This window comes from Hippopotamus amphibius, chromosome 14 (genome assembly GCF_030028045.1).
Source record: "Hippopotamus amphibius kiboko isolate mHipAmp2 chromosome 14, mHipAmp2.hap2, whole genome shotgun sequence".
In the NCBI taxonomy this organism is placed as follows: Eukaryota; Metazoa; Chordata; class Mammalia; order Artiodactyla; family Hippopotamidae; genus Hippopotamus; species Hippopotamus amphibius.
The window spans coordinates 71,428,709-71,446,907 of NC_080199.1; the positions used below are offsets into that span (position 1 = coordinate 71,428,709).

Genomic DNA, 18,199 nt, shown 5'->3' on the forward strand with positions numbered 1-18,199 from the left:
ATGTCCTATAAAAAAGCCAAGGAAATTAAAAACTCACTTAAGGCAGTTAAAAAAAAACAAAAGACTGAGATGTCAGTAGAAAATGAACACAAGATAAAAATAATGAATTCACCACAGGAAGACACTAATGATTAACATATGGAAGGTGAAACTCACTGGCAATAATTACGCAAATTAAAACATTATTTTTCACTTATTGGATTATCAAATCTCTTAAAATTTTATACTATTCCCAGTTTGTGAAGACAGGAATCTTCAAACACTGTTGATTGAATTATATATACTGTATGAGTACAATTTTTCTGTAAAGGAATTTAAATACATGTATATTCAAGAATTTTGAAAGTGTTCATTCTCTTTGACCCAGTAATGTCCTTCTAGTGTTTAAAAAAAAAAAGACATTAGCAGGAGATCTTAGATATATTTATCTTAAGCAGTGATCATAAGAATAAAATTAAAAAGTCTAAATCCAACAATACGAAAATAGTTGGGAACACTATGATATCCCCAAAATGAACTGATCACCATTTCAAAAAATAACATTTATTATTATTTTTATTATGAGCCAGACACTCTGCTAAGACATTAAATACGTGATTTAATTTAGTTCCTGTAAGACAAGTACTATTACTATCTCCATTACAGATGAGGAAGCAGAGGCGATTAACTTAAAGCATACATCTAAGAAATGACAGCCAAAAATCAGATCTATTTTTCGAAACTCTTAAAAATACTTTCTCGAAAAATGTTGAGAAAAATACTTATAATTTACTATGGGAAAACAGTCAAGATACAAAATTGTATATTCAGTCTGATCTCAACTATATAAAAGTGTACATTTTTTAAAGATTAAAAGGAAACCAAAGATATTTATGAATGATAGGCTTCTCAATGTTTTCTTCTTTATGATTTCATATTTTCTAAGTTATCAACAATTAACTGATATTTCTGTAATCAGTAAAAGGTAGTAGTATACTTTAGCTACTAACAACACATAAAATGGACTTTAAAATTTTGGCTCTTTCTGTGGTAGGGCTAGCAAGTCCTTTGCTCACTAATGAAAACTTCAAATTACAATCCTTAATATAATTAATATGAGACTATATTATACAATTTAAACCTAAAGATATTCAGCTTACATGTTAGAATAAACATGAAATTTCAAAATTACCTAAAAATGATTAAGAAAACTTTACTTTAGGTTCTATAAACCTAAAGAAGCAAATCTCAAGTTTAAAAAATACTGTGGTATAATTAGTCACTTAATTTCACCCTCAGCATATTTACCTTAAGCAGTTCAAGACCTGCCCTGATGGCTTGATCTGTTGGAACACCCTCATCTTCATCATCTGCTGTTCCATCTATTGATTTGTTCACTTGCTTTATAAGAGCACTAAAGTATGACAAAAAAGATTATTTTTCATTTTTTTCAGCAATGTCTAAGAAAAATAATCCTGAATATTTCCATATAGACCACAACTAAACCACATACAAATTTGATACAGCTGTTGCCCAACCATTAGGGCAAAACAAAAAGCTATAATAAATATTTTGAGATGCTTCTTTGTGAAATGATATTTTCCGTTGTCCATTCAAATGAGATCAAAATGTTACCTGATTTGCTGTTTGTTAATGCCATATTTTTATTCTTGTATTTTCCGTGTAAAGTTTATGCCTAAACATGTGAATGATAACAGATGTTTTCTAACTATCTAAAGTTCATTATTGCTCCAGTAGGTAGAACAACGTATAGCAAAATAAAGGATAAATGGCAACATGAAGTACTTTCAAACCATCTAGCAAATATTACTGTGTCTGTCACTGTTACAAAAGCCAGAAAGGCCTGCTCCTGAAAGATGTAAAACTGCCACATAACAGAAGTGCAACAAATTCTCACTAGAACATTTAGAATAGATCAAAAAGGAAACACGTTTTGAAATTTTCTTCTAAAAACAAGTTTATGTGATTTTGAAATAATCATTTGTAAAGCACTATTATGGAAAATAATCATTCACTGTGACAGTATTTGTTCTTTTTACAAAAAACAAGTAACAAATACCAGGTTAGAGACATAATATGTATCAAAATATAAGAAAAGTCATTATTCAATGTTCCTTAAAATGTTTAATAAATCTATATTTCTACAAAAATATTATGTACTCAAATCTAAGGTCAAGCTATGAGTCAAATATGTCTGTCTTCCTTGCAGCGTCCTTTTAAATTTATCATTCCCTTAACAGTTAGTATCCTTGAGGATGTCTTCTGTCTGTTTCTGCCCATTTTCCCTGATTAACTGATTCTCATAGCTCCAACTACCTCAAATAAAAACTTCAGCCTGAATCCTCTCCCCATATTTTCCATCAGTCCCAAGGTTTTTTTTTTACCTAGCTGTACCACAGGAATGAAAAATACCATATATCCAAAATTAAGCTCATTATTTTCTTCCATGACTAAGAGCATGAAGCTCACAATTGAGTGTGGGAAGGCCAAAGGCCCAAAATAAGCAAACAAATACATTAAAATCCGGGAACAATGAGGACTAGAAAGAAAGCTAAGACAAGAAGACAAGGCCCTTGGTTAGCCAGGGTAGTCAGGAAAGGCATTCCTGAAGAAGTACAATTGAGATAATAAACCAAAGAACAAGAGCCAGTGACTTGTTCTATGAGAAAAAAGCATCAACCTGGAAAATCAAAGAGAATCAACTGAAAAACTCACAAAATACCAAGAGTTCAGTAAGGTGACACCAGCAAAACACTAAACATCGACAGTGCTATTCTGTATTAGCCAAAGCCACCTAAAAATACAGGGGGCCAAGGGGTGGAAGAAATCTGTTTATAATGACAAGTCAAAAATACACAAAATAACTAGGAATAAAAAGCTTTAAATGCACAGAATCTGTATATAACTTCTAAAATTACATAAAGGGAGCACAGAGATTTGAAAAAATCAAGACAGGTACTTTCATAAGATGGAAACTATTATTTATATGAATGGCATTTTTCACTACATCTCAGAGGAACACAACTTGGTGTGGGATGGATTCAGCAGACATATTCTATAGCTCACCTGGAAAAATTAATTAATGTTTGGGAATAGCTAGTAAATTTTAGGGTAAGAGGGATGAAAGAACTTTCTCAATGAGATAAAAATATATCATAAAAGCCTAAAAAGACAAAGGAACCAAAGTGAAAATCAGTAAGACCCCCCCCAAGTATTATAAGCCTTTATGTTATAATAAGGGAACATCTCAAATCAAATGGGAAGGAATCAATTTTTCAATAAATGCAGTTGATAGAAATAGCTATCAGGATCTTAAAAAAGGATAGATCTCTATCTCCACCTTACAATGAAATGAATTCCAGACCAATTAAAGACTAAATGTAAAAAACATAACCACTTGATATGATGCAAAAGACAGAAAGAAATCACAAAGGAAACAAGTGATAGATTATATATTTATTAATGTCAAGCACAAATTTAAAAGGCAATCAAACTGTGTTAATAGCCTTATTTTACAAAGCATTCATATAATCAATAAGAAAAAGACAATCCCTCTAAGCCATGCACAGAAAAATAAAAGGAAATGCAATTAGCCAAGAAACATATGGGGAAAAATGTTCAACTTTATTCACAATACTTTTTTTTTTTTTAAGTACCATCATTCACCTGTAAAATGGCAACGACTGAAAAGGTTAATAGCCACTATCAGGAAGAGTTACATGAATTGAACACTCATTGACTAATGGTAGGGAACAAGAGCGGAATCTTCCTGCAGGGTGGTGGTTAAACCAAGAGGGTGCTGGAGCCAGACTCCCTCAGTTTAAATGCCACTAGCTACTTCCCAGTAGTGGGAAAGTATTTCAGACATCTGTGTAGCTCACTGTTCCTTACCTGTAAAATGGGAATAATATTATTTCTTGCCTTATAAAGTAAGAAGTAAATGAGTTAAAACATGTAAAACATAGAGAATCATCCCACATTATAAACCCTAATGGCTACTACCTGTTATTATTATTTATGTTTGAACATATCTTCTATATCACCATAGCTAAAGTCAAAGACCTGTTTTAGCCCTCAGTTTTTTTGTTCATGATACACATTACTTCTGGAAACTTTTTCTATCTTAATTTTCAAAATACTGCAATAGGCTGGTTTTCTTATCTTTCTGTAATTTTTCTACTGGTAAAAAAAAAATTCCAAGGTTCTGTCCTTGATCTTTTAATCTTTTTAACTTTTTCTACATAATCTTGCTCAGGGAATTAATCTATTCCCACAGTTTCACTTTAAATTCAATTTGCCTTGATTAAAAAAAAATTGTTTGTCATGTCCAAATAAGAAGCACATTCTTTCTCACCAGCTCCCTTCGTTCTTTTCATGGTATTACTATCCTCTTCATCTGGACTTGTGACTCCTTCTCCCTTTCATTTCCCATTTCCAGTAAGATGACCCATTTTTTAGGTTGTTATTTTAATACCTTCCTCAAATATGTTCTTTCCCTTTCATCCCAATACCACCATCCATAGACAAATTATAACAATACCTTAGCAATCTATCTCTTTTACTTCCCTCCTCCTATCCACCAACAATCATTCCTAGTTCTCAACAAACCAAAGAGAAAGTAAAAGCTCTAAAGTTAAATCTTAAAGGCTTTCCACAATCTGATCCCAAATGCTTTTTTAGGATCACCTCATAACACTTTTACACTTCTCCATACTGTAATTTAAACAGATGGCAATCACCTTCTCAATGTCCTTGGTTCTTTCCTATCCAGTTAGCTTGGCTTATATTAATCTCAACACCTAGAATACTCCTCCCATTTCTATAGAAATAAAATCTTACCCATTCTTCTTTTTAGGTCAAATACTACCCCCTTACAGAGATCTGTCAGTCCTTTGACTATTATCTGTACCAATTTTATGGAACTATAAAATAATTTCCTGATTAAAACTCTTTATTCCATTACTCAACAGAAGGCTGATAAAAAACGGAAAATATGCTTTGCCAATACCTAACTGGCATTATGTTAAACATACTGTAGAAGGCACAGGATTATTTAGCTAATTAATGAATTCCAGTCTGATTCAGATTCTTCCTTGCACTAATGTAGAAGCTTTTAGTTTGTTTTGTTTCCTTTTGTTTTTCAAACTGAAGAACCCCTTCTTCAAATGCAAACTGATGCAAGAGGAGTCCAAAGTGACAAATGGGCATCCAAAGTAGTGTCTCCCTACGCTACAGAGGGTCACAAGCCAAGAGCTACACCCTCTGCTCTCCTCAAAAAAAAAAAAAAAATCCCAGAGGGGCTTTACTGAGTACAGAGTGTACCATTGGTATTACTTTAGATTCCCATATACCTCTGAAAGGTGCTAATGATCACTAATAAATCAGTATGCTATATATATTTTATAAGTACTTTCTTTTTCAACCAGATGAAACATTTTGGGAAAAGTTATTTTAAAAAAAAAAGAAAAGGGGACTTCCCTGGTGGTCCAGTGGTTAAGACTCCACACTCCCAATGCAGGGGGCACAGGTTCGATCCCTGGTCAGGGAAGTAAGATCCTGTGCATGGCGCACAGTGAGGCCCAAAATAAACTAATTAATTAAATAAAAGTAAAAATAGAAAATAAATAAATAAGAAAAAAAAAGAAAAGAGCTCTTCCCACATTTTACAAAACCAAATACAGCTATAAAAAAAAGTATTTTCCAAGATGTCACAGTCAGGTGATATCAAACCTGAAACTTTAAAGGAAAGTTGTTTCAAAAATAACATTTTCAGTTCTCAGGTATCTATCAAAATGCATCATATGTTTTTTTTACAACATATTCACTTAGTTTTCTTTTCCTGAGGTAGAACTGCAGTTTGTTTCTATTAGTTAACCTATGCAAGCTAACTAACTAGTACACTGGTAACATAAAAACTAGGATTGGACTGACAAATTCTCATTCAAATTGAAAGAGTACATAAAATTAAAATAAATAACAAGAAAAACTAAATACATACAGATATATACAGATGAGTGTGTATATATACAAACATATACATATATATGAATAGATCTATATACAGATAGCTATAGATTTGTGTAGAGCCATTATGTATATACATAAATCTATACAGATGAGCACAGGTACTCAATAATGATTGACTACTAATGAATGAATTAATAGTAATGAAAATTCAATACTTTAATATACAAATACCTGATAGATTCAGTATCTATGTGCACAGGTGCTATCCTCTCCAAGAGAAACTTGATCATTTCCAGAAAAGGATTTGTAGGCTGTTTGGGGTTGCCCAACTTCTTAGTTATTTCACGCTGTAAAGTAGAGTTTTAAAATATTACAGAAGTAGGTTTAAACAATACATTACATTAAAATGTTAAAAACCTATAATAATTAAAACCACGTAGTATTGGTGCTGGAATAAACAAATCAATAGGAATAGACTAAGAATTTAGCACAGGAGAAAGGTAATATTTCAAGTAGGAAAAAGATTATTTAATATATTGTTATATTGAATATATTGAAATAACTGAACAGACATTTAGAATAAAAGCAGAGTTATATCCCTATCTCACACCTTATACCAAAAATATTCCAAAAGGATGAAAACAAATACAAAAGAATAAAACCAAGGATCAGTGGATACACAAACTTCAACAAGCGAAATTATCAGGGGAGTTCATTAAAACTACAGATTCCTTGGTCTCATTGTGAAGACTCTCTGGGGTAGAGCTAAGAATCACCTTTTTAAAAAAAGAATTTAGGACAATGCATGGGAAACAGACTGAGAAATACTGACATCAGTAAATATTTTCATTGACCTGCAGTTGAATGGGATTTTGTAAGCAGGACTCCAAAGGCAAAAATCTTGAGGAGACAGCTGATAGACTTAGTGAGATAGCAAAACTATCCTATGTAAAGGACATCATAAATGAAATGAAAAGGACAAATTACAACAGATAGAAAACTATCTGTAGCTTAATGAACATACAATGCCATGACAAACCAATGCCATGACAAACCAATGAGATAAGGACAAGTATTCCAGAAAAATAGGCAAAGATAACACACAATTTACAAAAGAAATAAAGAATGGCTAATACAGACAAGCAGAAAAAATGGTCAGGTGACTAGCAACCAATTTTACAAATCCTATCAAAATAATGATGTTTTTGTTTGAGTTCTGCTTGTTCCCAACAATGACACTGGCCAATACTGAATTTATCCTAAAGAAATGAAATCAAGACTGTGTAAAATTACTTAGCTATAAAGATTAAGTATTCTTTACATTAATCAAAAACTGGGAAAAAATGTAAACGTGTAACAAAAGTGGACCGTTCAAGAAATTATGGTACATATATTCAATGGTGTTCTATATTGCTACTAAATACAATACTAAAAAAGACTAATTAATGAAAAACTAAAATGTACAAAGATATAGGTACAATATAATCTTATTTTAGAAGAACATACACCATAATATTAACTGTTTCTACAGAGGGATTACAGTTTAACTGTACTGCTATTTTTGTTATATTTTCTGAATTTTACATAACAAATATAACTTGTTTTACAAAAGGGGATTAAAAAAGATTTAGGGGTTTCTCCAAATATGAGCTCTTTTAAATTTCTCTCCTTACCACACAACCTTCAGCCTGTTTGCAGGAGCATGTTGGACTAACAAGTACTTCTAACTGTTTTCTTATTTTCTCATCATCTTCTAACACCTGTGTGAATTTCTTCATGAAATCCTGAGCCTTACCAGGATCTGGCAAATTTCCTTAAATTAAATTAAAATTCAATTAAAATACGATTTTAGCAATTCCTCGAAATAATAAAAGATCAACATTTTTCATTCTTTTTATTACTTTGATGAATAATCCTAACTTACAAATTCATTGAATTTAATGAGATAAAAATTGTAGAGCACTTTCAATAGTAAATTTTCACAAACAAAAATCTGTTTCCTAGAAACATAAAATAAGATCATTGTGGAGGACCATCTATGCAGAGAAAGACCAAACTGGCTATTTCTAAATAACTCCTTATGATACTTAAAGGCAGTAAATGTCAACCTGAACAATACCAACTTCATTACTGTCCCTTGAACTTGCTGCATACATTGTTCTTCTGTAATTCATAGCAAGAGATCAAGATCAGTAAATTTTACCTTGAAGAAACCATTTTCCTGTACTGCTCTGTTTACTGTTAAACCATCCAGAGAGAATGCACACGCGCACGCATGCTGCTTAGTACCAACGCATGCTGAGCAACATGTTCCAGGTGTTGGATATGTCAACACCACACGAGAAAGGATGAGTTCTTGTAGAATCCAAGACAAGTTTTATACTACTCTCCTGACATGTCATGATTGTATCAAAACACTTATGAAAGCTAATAAAATCCTAGCATCTTTTTTTCTGGCTACTCACAACTGTGATGGAGAACCAGACTAGGTAAGATCCCTCTAATAACAGAAATTACAATATAGCACTATGGACTCTAATAAAAGTAGTAGAAGTTTGTTGAATCTTAAAATATGAATGTAGTAAATGCAGTCTTCAAGTTTATATAATACAGCCATGAAATTTCATTTTAACTCTTGGCTAGATGACTGAATATAATAAGAATGAATGTCCCCCCTAACTACTTGACTGTATGACCTTTCCATATTTCTATAATACAAAAATTCTACTGTACTGTTTGTCAATAGTTTTGAAAAATGTCACTTTATAGCTCCATAACATACAGGCATCATATTAAAAGCTACAATAAAGCACATCATTTAAGAAACAAAACAAAAAGAAAGTGAAATGGGGGTAGAGGGAGGAGGAGGGAAAGAGAGAGGAGGGAAGGAGGGGAGATAGAGGGAGAAAGGGAAAAACAATAACAAAAAAACCCTTTAATTCAGGATTCTACAAACATACTTGACCATGGAACTCTTTTTCTGACAATACTATTAACGCCTGCAGGATACTGGCATTTCTCAGGACAGAATCTGGGATATACTGTACTTTTGGAAGAAAATGGACGGGGGTTAAAAATAGAAAGAATATAGGAGACGATCTCCTTTAGGGAATAGTGTCCACAGCCAAACCACCAGGGAAATAACTATGGAAAAGCAATTGCACAAAATCACTTGCCTTAAATTATCCAAAGGGACTGAAAACTAATTTATGTTTAACTGCTCAGGACTAAAAGATTTTTCGGTCTCAACTTTCTACTCATGCTAAAACTTCTATCACTTAGTCTAATGTCCAAAGAATTAGGTTACTGTTCTCGTCAATGTCTTGGAATATTTGTTAACCATCTCAAAACTCTAAGAACTCTTTATTACTACCAAGTGGAAGCTCAGTAGAAGCTTCCTCCAGGTGTTCCTGATTTTCCCTCCATCCAAATGCTAGACACAGTGATCTCTGAGGTGAGAGGAAAAGCAAGTGCCCTGCAAAAACATCTATTTTTCCGTACCCCTGCCCTGAACAATGGAGATGTGCTACACAATCCTTTAGTATTTACCGTTAAAGGCAATTAAATAACATTTTATTTGAAATCATTAAAAGCAAAAAAGCAAATTAACTTTTTTTTTCAAAGAAGCTCTTCTGTGGTTATTAGGTATATCCTTCATTCTAAATTTTGGCTCAGAATGAAATTAACTTCAGATAGATTCACATTACAGCAAGCAATACCAAAGCACAGATTCAGTTTTTAATGGCAAGCTTACACAGTAATTTGAATGAATTCTCAAAAACAAATTTATGTAACAAATCTGTCTCCAGCTCTTGCTCATATCAACACACAAAATAATTCTGTGTAGTATGCAAAATAAATGAAAATCAGGAAAAAAGGAAAGCTGAGTGTGTTGGGGGGGGAAGTATATCAAAAAACTTTAATCTTTTCCTACATGATCATAGCCTAAAATGGAACTCCAAGAAACATTTTATAAGAAATGTTTCAAAAAAACCTTAAATTTTAAATATAATATTTGAAATAACTTACTTGTAATAACCATCACTTTTGAAAATATGGCCTTGACACTGGCATCTGTCTGTAAATTACACAAAAAAATGCAAAATTAAAATCTCCTAACAATAATCTTCATTACGTTCTTCAGAGAGTTAAGTAAGCATAACCCACTCATGCTCTAGGCCCATGCTCTGACCACCACTATATGCTCCTTCTTTAGCCACATTTAAACTCCAGATGAACTGAATGAAAGGTAGACGAGAAGTCAGACGCCACTGTCATCACCTCTTCCCTCGTCCTGTTTTCTCGGCCTCCAAAACAAAAACAGATGACTGCTGCACCAACCCTTTGGGACACAGAGAGATCTGGTTTTTCTGAATTACTCAAAGAAGAGGACAACTAAGTTTAAAAAAGGAACAAGATAATCTGGAAATGTTGGTTTTCACATTTTTAGCCTATCTCAAACAAAAAGTTGACAATTAAGTATATAATTCTGATTGAACTGAGGTATTCCTAAAATTGTTAAGCCTGAGGATTATAAGGCATAGTCATGAAGCCACCAGGAAGACACCAGATGAAGACAATTAAGATGCCCCTGACAGGTACAAAAGATTTTTCTAGGAGTGCTAGTTGTTTGCTACATCAGGGTAGTATTTCAGTGAATGAATGTGTTCATCACATTGCGCTGCATGTAACATACTTTGTAAAGTCATGTGTATAAAAGATGTTTCTAAGAATGCTAGTTATTCATTACATCAGATGAGTGTTCCTTAAAAAAATGTCATTGAGCAACTTTGTAAAACAGTGAGCTAGAAAAACATTGGGGGGCTTCCTAGATGGCGCAGCAGTTAAGAATCCGCCTGCCAATGCAGGGGACATGGGTTTGATCCCTGCTCCAGGAAGATCCCATGTGCCACGGAGCAACTAAGCCTGTGCGCCACAATCACTGAGCCTGTGCTCTAGAGCCCGTGAGCCACAACTATTGAGCCCATGTGTTGCAACTACTGAAGCCCACGTGCCTGAAGCCCGTGCTCTGCAGCAAAAGAAGCCACGGCAATGTGGAGCCCACGCACCACAATGAAGGGTAGCCCCCACTCACTGCAACTAAAGAAAGCCCGCACACAGCAACAAAGACCTAACACAGCCAAAAAAATTAAAAAAGCAAAGAAAAACATTGGGGTGGAGGCAACAAGTCAAAAAATAAACAAATAAACTGTCCCTATTGAGAAGGAGCTTCCTAAGAGGAAGGAGAGACAGAGAGTAACAGAGTGCAAGAGTTAATTCCCAAATATTTGGAACTTAATAGCTCTAACTAGAAACATAAGATTTCTACTGTTGTTCAATTTGGGGGGAAAGAGGTGGTGCTGGCCTTTCCAGAAGCTGATCCACATAAAAAAAGAAACATCACCAACAAAGTACAATACTGCAAATTACAGAGTCATTTTGAGTGACACTGAGCAAATCAATTTAGTTAAATGAAGTAGAAGGGCCACATTGCTAAGAAAGAATAAAAACTATCTTAATCAAAAGGAATAATGAAGAAGCCAAAGAAATATATACTGATTAGTAAATATCTAAGAGTATTCCTCGTAAAATAGGCAGAATCATAAACAGCCAAAAGTTAAACACAGCTTTGTATTTTTTTCCCTAATTTTAACTCTATAATATCTACTACAATTCTCAGTATAAAGTGAATATTAAGTAATGAAAGACTATTAATTCTCCTTTCACTAGAATTCCACTATCCCCCTCCATGCTATTTCCTCTTCATCCCCACCACACATGAATGAGAATTCCCTCTTTGATCTGGATAACTTGTTAATTATTTTAAGATAATTTAAAGGAAAATACCACAAAGTAGAAGGGAATAAAACATTGTAATTGAATTGAGATAGTATTTTATTTCACACAGACTGAACAGGAATGGCATGAGAGCCTCCCAAGGGTCTCATGAACAGGCAAGGGGAGGAAATGTCCACTAAATAAGTTTTAAAGGGACAGTGAGAGTCAAAAACACAGTTATTTTTGATTACAGTCTCATATATCATGCTGTTCAACATATGATCTACACAGTTATGCTATTCGGCTGCTATTCTGACTTCAATAATGCCTAAAATCAGGAATAATTTTATACACATGCCAATAAGAACATTTCACATTCTTAAATAATATTTTGCAACTTTATCTAGAGGAAGTAAATAAATATGTCTCTAGGTGGCAAAAAAGGGCACTTTATCCAGAGCTTATCTGAAAAACACTAACCCTACATTATAACATTGACTAAAACACATGTTTATTAGCTGAAACACAATAACTTAACTGGGATTTTTCCAATTTCCAGTCTTCACACAGAAAGTACTGAAATAGCAGAATCTCTAAAATTAGTTTTAAGTCACTGACTATAAGGAAAAACTGATTCTAACAGGTTCAATATATTCAGGAATCACAGCAGGTTAAATTACGTTCAATAAACCATAAGAGGTTAACTGTTAACCTATAAAACAAAAATGCTCCTCATCTGTAAGCTTCAATCAGGCAAACAAGTGCTATGAAATGCCTTATTACTAGTGATTTAGAGGTTAAGAAAAAAGTAAGGTCACTGTAAATCACTCAAACAACTACCGTTAGCTCTTTGATTTTTAGGGCAAATGGCAAGATTTACACTGGAAATTTTCTCCCCTTAGATGAAACAACTCCATTCTATTGACCTCTGTCTTATGAAAGTGAGGTGTACTTTGGGGGGAGGGGGGGGAGGGGAGGGAGGGTCCACCATGCACTGAAAAAGAAACAAAAAATAACACTACATTGTTTTACCTGGATGCAATTTTAAATGACCAGGCACACTGATTTTTAGATGAATTATACCTTTTATAGGCCTACATACAATGTTCTCAAACATCATCAACTAGATGAATAACCACCGTTAAATTATAATTATGAAGATCAGGTAATACATTAAAACTACCATAGTATTAACTGTAAGTAAAAATATCAAGATACTAAACTAAAATTACATGATATTAAAACTTTCTATAACCATAAGACTATACAATGATGATGGGAGCATTTTAGTGTAGCAAAATTAAGTGTAATTTTACTCTATTTTCTAGGCTTTCAATAATGCTGAGTTGGGATGTCCCTGGTCGTGCAGTGGTTGGGAGTCTGCCTGCCAACACAGGGGACACGGGTTTGAGCCCTGGTCCTGGAGCAGAAGCTAGGCCTGTGCATCACAGCTGCTAAGCCTGAGCTCTAGAGCACACGTGCCACAACTATTGAGCCCATGTGCCACAACAACAGAAGCCATAGCAGTGGGAGGCCCATGTACCACAGTGAGAAGTGGCTCCTGCTCACCGCAACTGGGAAGGCCTGCACACAGCAATGAAGACCCAATGCAGCTACCAAATAAATAAATAATTTTTTTTAAATGCTGAGTTATTGTTTTGGTTTTAAATTTTTAATTTTAAAGCTACCAAAAAAGGCTTAATTCTGCATACACAGAAGCACATTCTCTTTCCTGTCGGGTATAACCTTTTGCAGACATAGTACATTTAAATTTTTCTACGCAACAAGTTTCCTAAAAATTTCAGTGTTCTAAGCTAGAGATCATAGATTCTAGACTCAGCAGTGTTCCACACAGAAACAGTTGTTCAACACATCACAGAAATGGTGATAACTTACCTTGGGTTGCTTAATTAAGTCAAGCAAATCCTTTACTTGATGTCGGAGCAGATTTTGACATTTCCACATTTCATTCAATGCTCTGAAAAACACACACATAAATTTCAGTACCAAAACAGGATAAAAATCCTTCCAGAATATTCCAACCGTATTAATTATTTCTAAAAGTTCAAATTACAAAGGAGATAACAGAGATGAGGTAAAATTTACAGGACTAATCAACTGATGATACATGAAGAGAAAAAGAGGAGTCAAATATAAGAGATAATAACATTTGAGTGATGGCTATATCAAAAGAAAGGGATTAGTAGCGGTTGTTTTTTCTTTTGTACAAAAATAGCGAAAATCTATCATTAACTGGAACGTGTTTGTGGGTAAGGGCATAGCAATTAAATGCAGAGATTACAAACTTGCGAAATAAAGCAATATTTAACGGAGTAAGGTCTTGTATTCAATAGCAGGCAGGATGAAAAGGAATAAAAGACATAAACAGAAAAGAGTGAGCCTTGAATGGGGATATTTTTTCCTGAAACAAAAATATTATAATTTTATATAATACATATTATATACTTTTATTTATAAGTAATATTTATTTATAAATTATATTATATGTACATAAGTGAATATTTGTTTTATATGGCAAAAATTTTGATGTCCCTATAACACTTTTATTGTTCTCAGGCAGAAATTTAAATAAAAAAAAATTACATAGGTACTCAAGAAAATATACATAAATCATAGAGAATAGTTAATGTTATTTAAATATTAAGTTATAGAATATCAGAACCACTCATATTTAAAATTCCGAAAAGGAAATTTTCCAAAGCCAAGTAATACTTCTCATTGTTTTCAATTATCTATACTTCCATTAACCTCCATTATCACACATATGAAGCAAGGCAAGAGTAATTTAATACAGAAGCCTATGAAACCATATAAAAATACCCTTTTTCTTTTGATAGACAAGGCACTTAATTGTTTATTATTTTCATTCTCCTCAACAGTATGTTTTAAAAATACCTTTGCATTTTTTAAAGACAAATTAGCTTAAATTTGGACACAATTTCCTTTACAGTAGTCCTTTCAACATGGTATTGGCAAAATAACAGTACTGGGGCATTTTCATCTTAAAATAGCTATACTTTACTGTTTTCAAGTTACTAAAGTTCCATAAAGTTTAACTGGCACACTTAGGAATGTAAACATTAAAACAAAAATGACCATTATCGAGAGAAACTGTAAAAATCTAACAGCTAAGAGTTATGTAATTAAAACAATAATTTTCAAAGAAACAGTCACCTGTGAAATTAATTCTGAACTCTTAAGTCAATGAATTATCTCCCTACCTATACATTTTATCACTACTTATAACTTCTGAAGGCCTTGGATTTCAAAACTTGCTTTCACTTAAAGAAGAAAAATAAAGCATAAATTATCTTACCTATTATATTTATTAATTTAAAGATGAAATCTTAAGCAATTCTAAAGCTTATTATAAACTATTATGCCTATAGCTTAAATCAAAAAGTTCCATCACTGGACTTCCTAGGTGACGCAGTGGTTAAGAATCTGCCTGCCAATGCAGGGGACATGGGCTCGAGCCCTGCTCTGGGAAGATTCCACATGCCACGGAGCAACTAAGCCCATGCATCACAACTATTGAGCCTGTGCTCTAGAGCACATGAGCCACAACTATTGAAGCCCACGTGCCTAGAGCCCATGCTCAGCAACAAGAGAAGCCACTACAATGAGGAGCCTGCACACCACAACGAAGAGTAGCCCCCACTCGCAAAAACTAGAGAAAGCCCACATGTAGCAACGAAGACCCAACGCAGCAAATAAATAAATAAATAAATAAATAAATAAATAAATAAATAAATTTATTTTTTTTAAAAGTGACCATCACTAAGAATTTGTATTATAAAATTCAGGAGGCGCAACCTCTTGAGCATTTCAATTACATTACATTAACCAGCAAAGACAATTTGTCCTTGTGTTCTGCCTTTCTAAGCAGTACTTAAGGAAAAAAAGTTGTACTAGTAGAAGCAATATTACTATTAATACAATAGGAAGACAAATATCCATTTATTTAATACTAGCCTGAATTCCAGCTCTGTCACTAAACAAATGTGAAAAAATCTGGTTACAGCCTGGATACTCATATTTGTTAACTGACATTATAAGTAAACAAATTGTTCCCTCACTAGAGCTTCTCCTTGTTTGCACCAACATACCACAAGTTTGCATCAGTTCAAAGAAAAAGATAACTACCATTGGGCTACAGTCAGAAACCTGTCCAAATGTTTAAGAGAAGCTCTCGTCCAACCTTCTTCTCCCAACTGGCAAATTACCCACCAGACTCAGCAGTACACAACTGTTTAGATGAGAGCCTGGTGAACGAAAGAGAAGATCACAACCAGGACACCTGATACTACCGCTTGCTCTTGTCACTGGCAGTTGTACTGGGAAACTTGGGGGAGGTGGAAATACACACCATGATGAGAGAGTACTCAAGCCTGCCTCTACTCTCCTTTCCAATAATCAAGATACTTAGTTAACTTAGGGACTTACCCAAAAGTGGGTAAACATCAAAAAGTCTAAAATATAGGAAGTATTTTGTCTTCCCCAAAAGAACACACTCATAGAATAAAATATATGGCTCTTTCAGTAAATAAGAAAAATCCTTACCAAACTAGGTTCTTAGCAGGAACCCACCTGCCAAGCAGCTATTTTAAAATACCTTTCAAACTAATGAAAGGTCACAACTTCAAATGACTTTTCTGGGCTAGAATAGTAATGTAAATGAATGAAGTAGGACAGGTGTTATAATACAGAGTAGTGAGGACTGTGGTGAAATTAGAAACATTAAGTAAAACATCAATATTATTAATATTCTGGGCAATGAAAAAAAAAATGAGACAAAATTCAACACCCGAAAGATTCACAAAAAAATAAGATGCCTGAAAATGTTTAGGAGGATGTAGAAACTTAAAAGCCACTGGTAAGATTATAAATTAGTATAATCATATTGGGAAACAATTTGACTAGCTTATAATGCTAAAAACGTGCATTCGCAGCAATTCCACTCATAGCTGTATACCTGTGATCCTAAAGCTTGGTTGCCTGTTAGAACCTCCAGAAACGCTTTTCTAAAAACCCCAATGCCCATACTACACTCCAGACAAATTAAATCACACTCTCAGGATAAGATTCATGTGTCAGTATGTTTTAAACCTCTCCAAGTGATTCCAACATGTAGCCAAATTTGAGAACCATTCATAACCATACCTTAGAGAAACCCTTGCATGCATATACTAAATTAAAAAATGTTCACAGTAGTACTATCTGTATTATTAAAAAATGGAAACAATACAATGTCCATACTTTCCATTGACTCAGATTTGCAATGTCAACATGATGGAATAAAACTGTGGTTTAAGGACAGAGTGATCCAATACCACAGTGAAAATGAATGACCCACAAGCTATATATTATAGAGTGGATAAAGCTTAGGAACATAATAGAGTGGCGTGAAAAAAAAGTAACAGAAGACTATACCCACAATTATTCCATTTCATAAAGTTCAAAAACAAGAAAAAATTAAAAATATATTAAGGAATACATACATACATATGATAAAACTATTTTTTTTAAAGGGAATGAGAAACACAAAATTAAGGCTAGTGGTTTCCTCTGGGAGGAAGATAGCAGGATGAAAGATAGAAGTGTTCACAAGTTGGATGGGAGATTCACAGATAGTTTTATTACTATGCTTCAAAACTTGTGATTTCTTTGTGTGTATTAACTACCTCGTGATAATAAATGTAAAGACTTTCGGAGAAAATAATCACAGATAAATGGATAGTTAAAGTATCAGTAATAAAATGTTAAGATGCATTAGGTGTATAGTTGGTCAGTTAATTTCAAAAAGCTGATTAAAATAAAAAATAATTTTAAAAATATTATATATATATATATATCTTAAGTATCTTAACTTAAAAGAGATAAATATTCATTCACTCACCAACGATTTTTGTAGAATCAACTGATCCAAAGATTGGAATTTACTTTCAACTTTTCCATGGCATTATTTTTCAGTATATCTCCTATGTCACCATTTTTACTTTTTAATTCAATCAAATGGACTTGTCATTTAAGTGATGAATGATATCTGACAAAAATATTTAGTTTTGAAACTGCTATTTATGTTTTGTGTAGTCTATTTACAATTATTTTCTTATTTTCTTTTCCATTTCTGGTATTAAAGTTTTCATTAATTTTTTGCTCCTATGGATTTGGAAGTTATACATTCAAATCCTAATCTTTCAGGTGTGGCTCAAATTTTCAATACGCACACTTGATTTATGGCCTAACTACTCAACATGTCTGTCCTCACTCTTATATGACAAAAGAACATTAGCACACTTTACCTGCCATCTTAACATGTTATTTGATAGGGTCCACCCAGGCATGCGGCAGGGTATCCCAGGGACTCTCAAGAGAGTTCACATATCATTGCAGTGGTATACTGCTGGTTCAATAACAGCCCAGATGCTCA

General features: G+C 33.5%; 1 protein-coding gene across 8 annotated transcripts in view; it reads right to left on the reverse strand.

Moving 5' to 3' along the window:
• Positions 1–18,199, reverse strand: part of PDS5B (PDS5 cohesin associated factor B) — a 198,183-nt gene that overhangs the window by 66,599 nt on the left and 113,385 nt on the right. For all 8 annotated transcript variants that reach the window (XM_057707515.1, XM_057707514.1, XM_057707513.1 and 5 more), the window contains 5 exons: positions 13,642–13,723; positions 9,997–10,045; positions 7,641–7,780; positions 6,199–6,314; positions 1,288–1,393 (listed from right to left, as the gene is read on the reverse strand). In XM_057707515.1, coding sequence (XP_057563498.1) covers positions 1,288–1,393; positions 6,199–6,314; positions 7,641–7,780; positions 9,997–10,045; positions 13,642–13,723 — 493 coding nt within the window. The remainder of the gene's footprint in view (positions 1–1,287; positions 1,394–6,198; positions 6,315–7,640; positions 7,781–9,996; positions 10,046–13,641; positions 13,724–18,199) is intronic.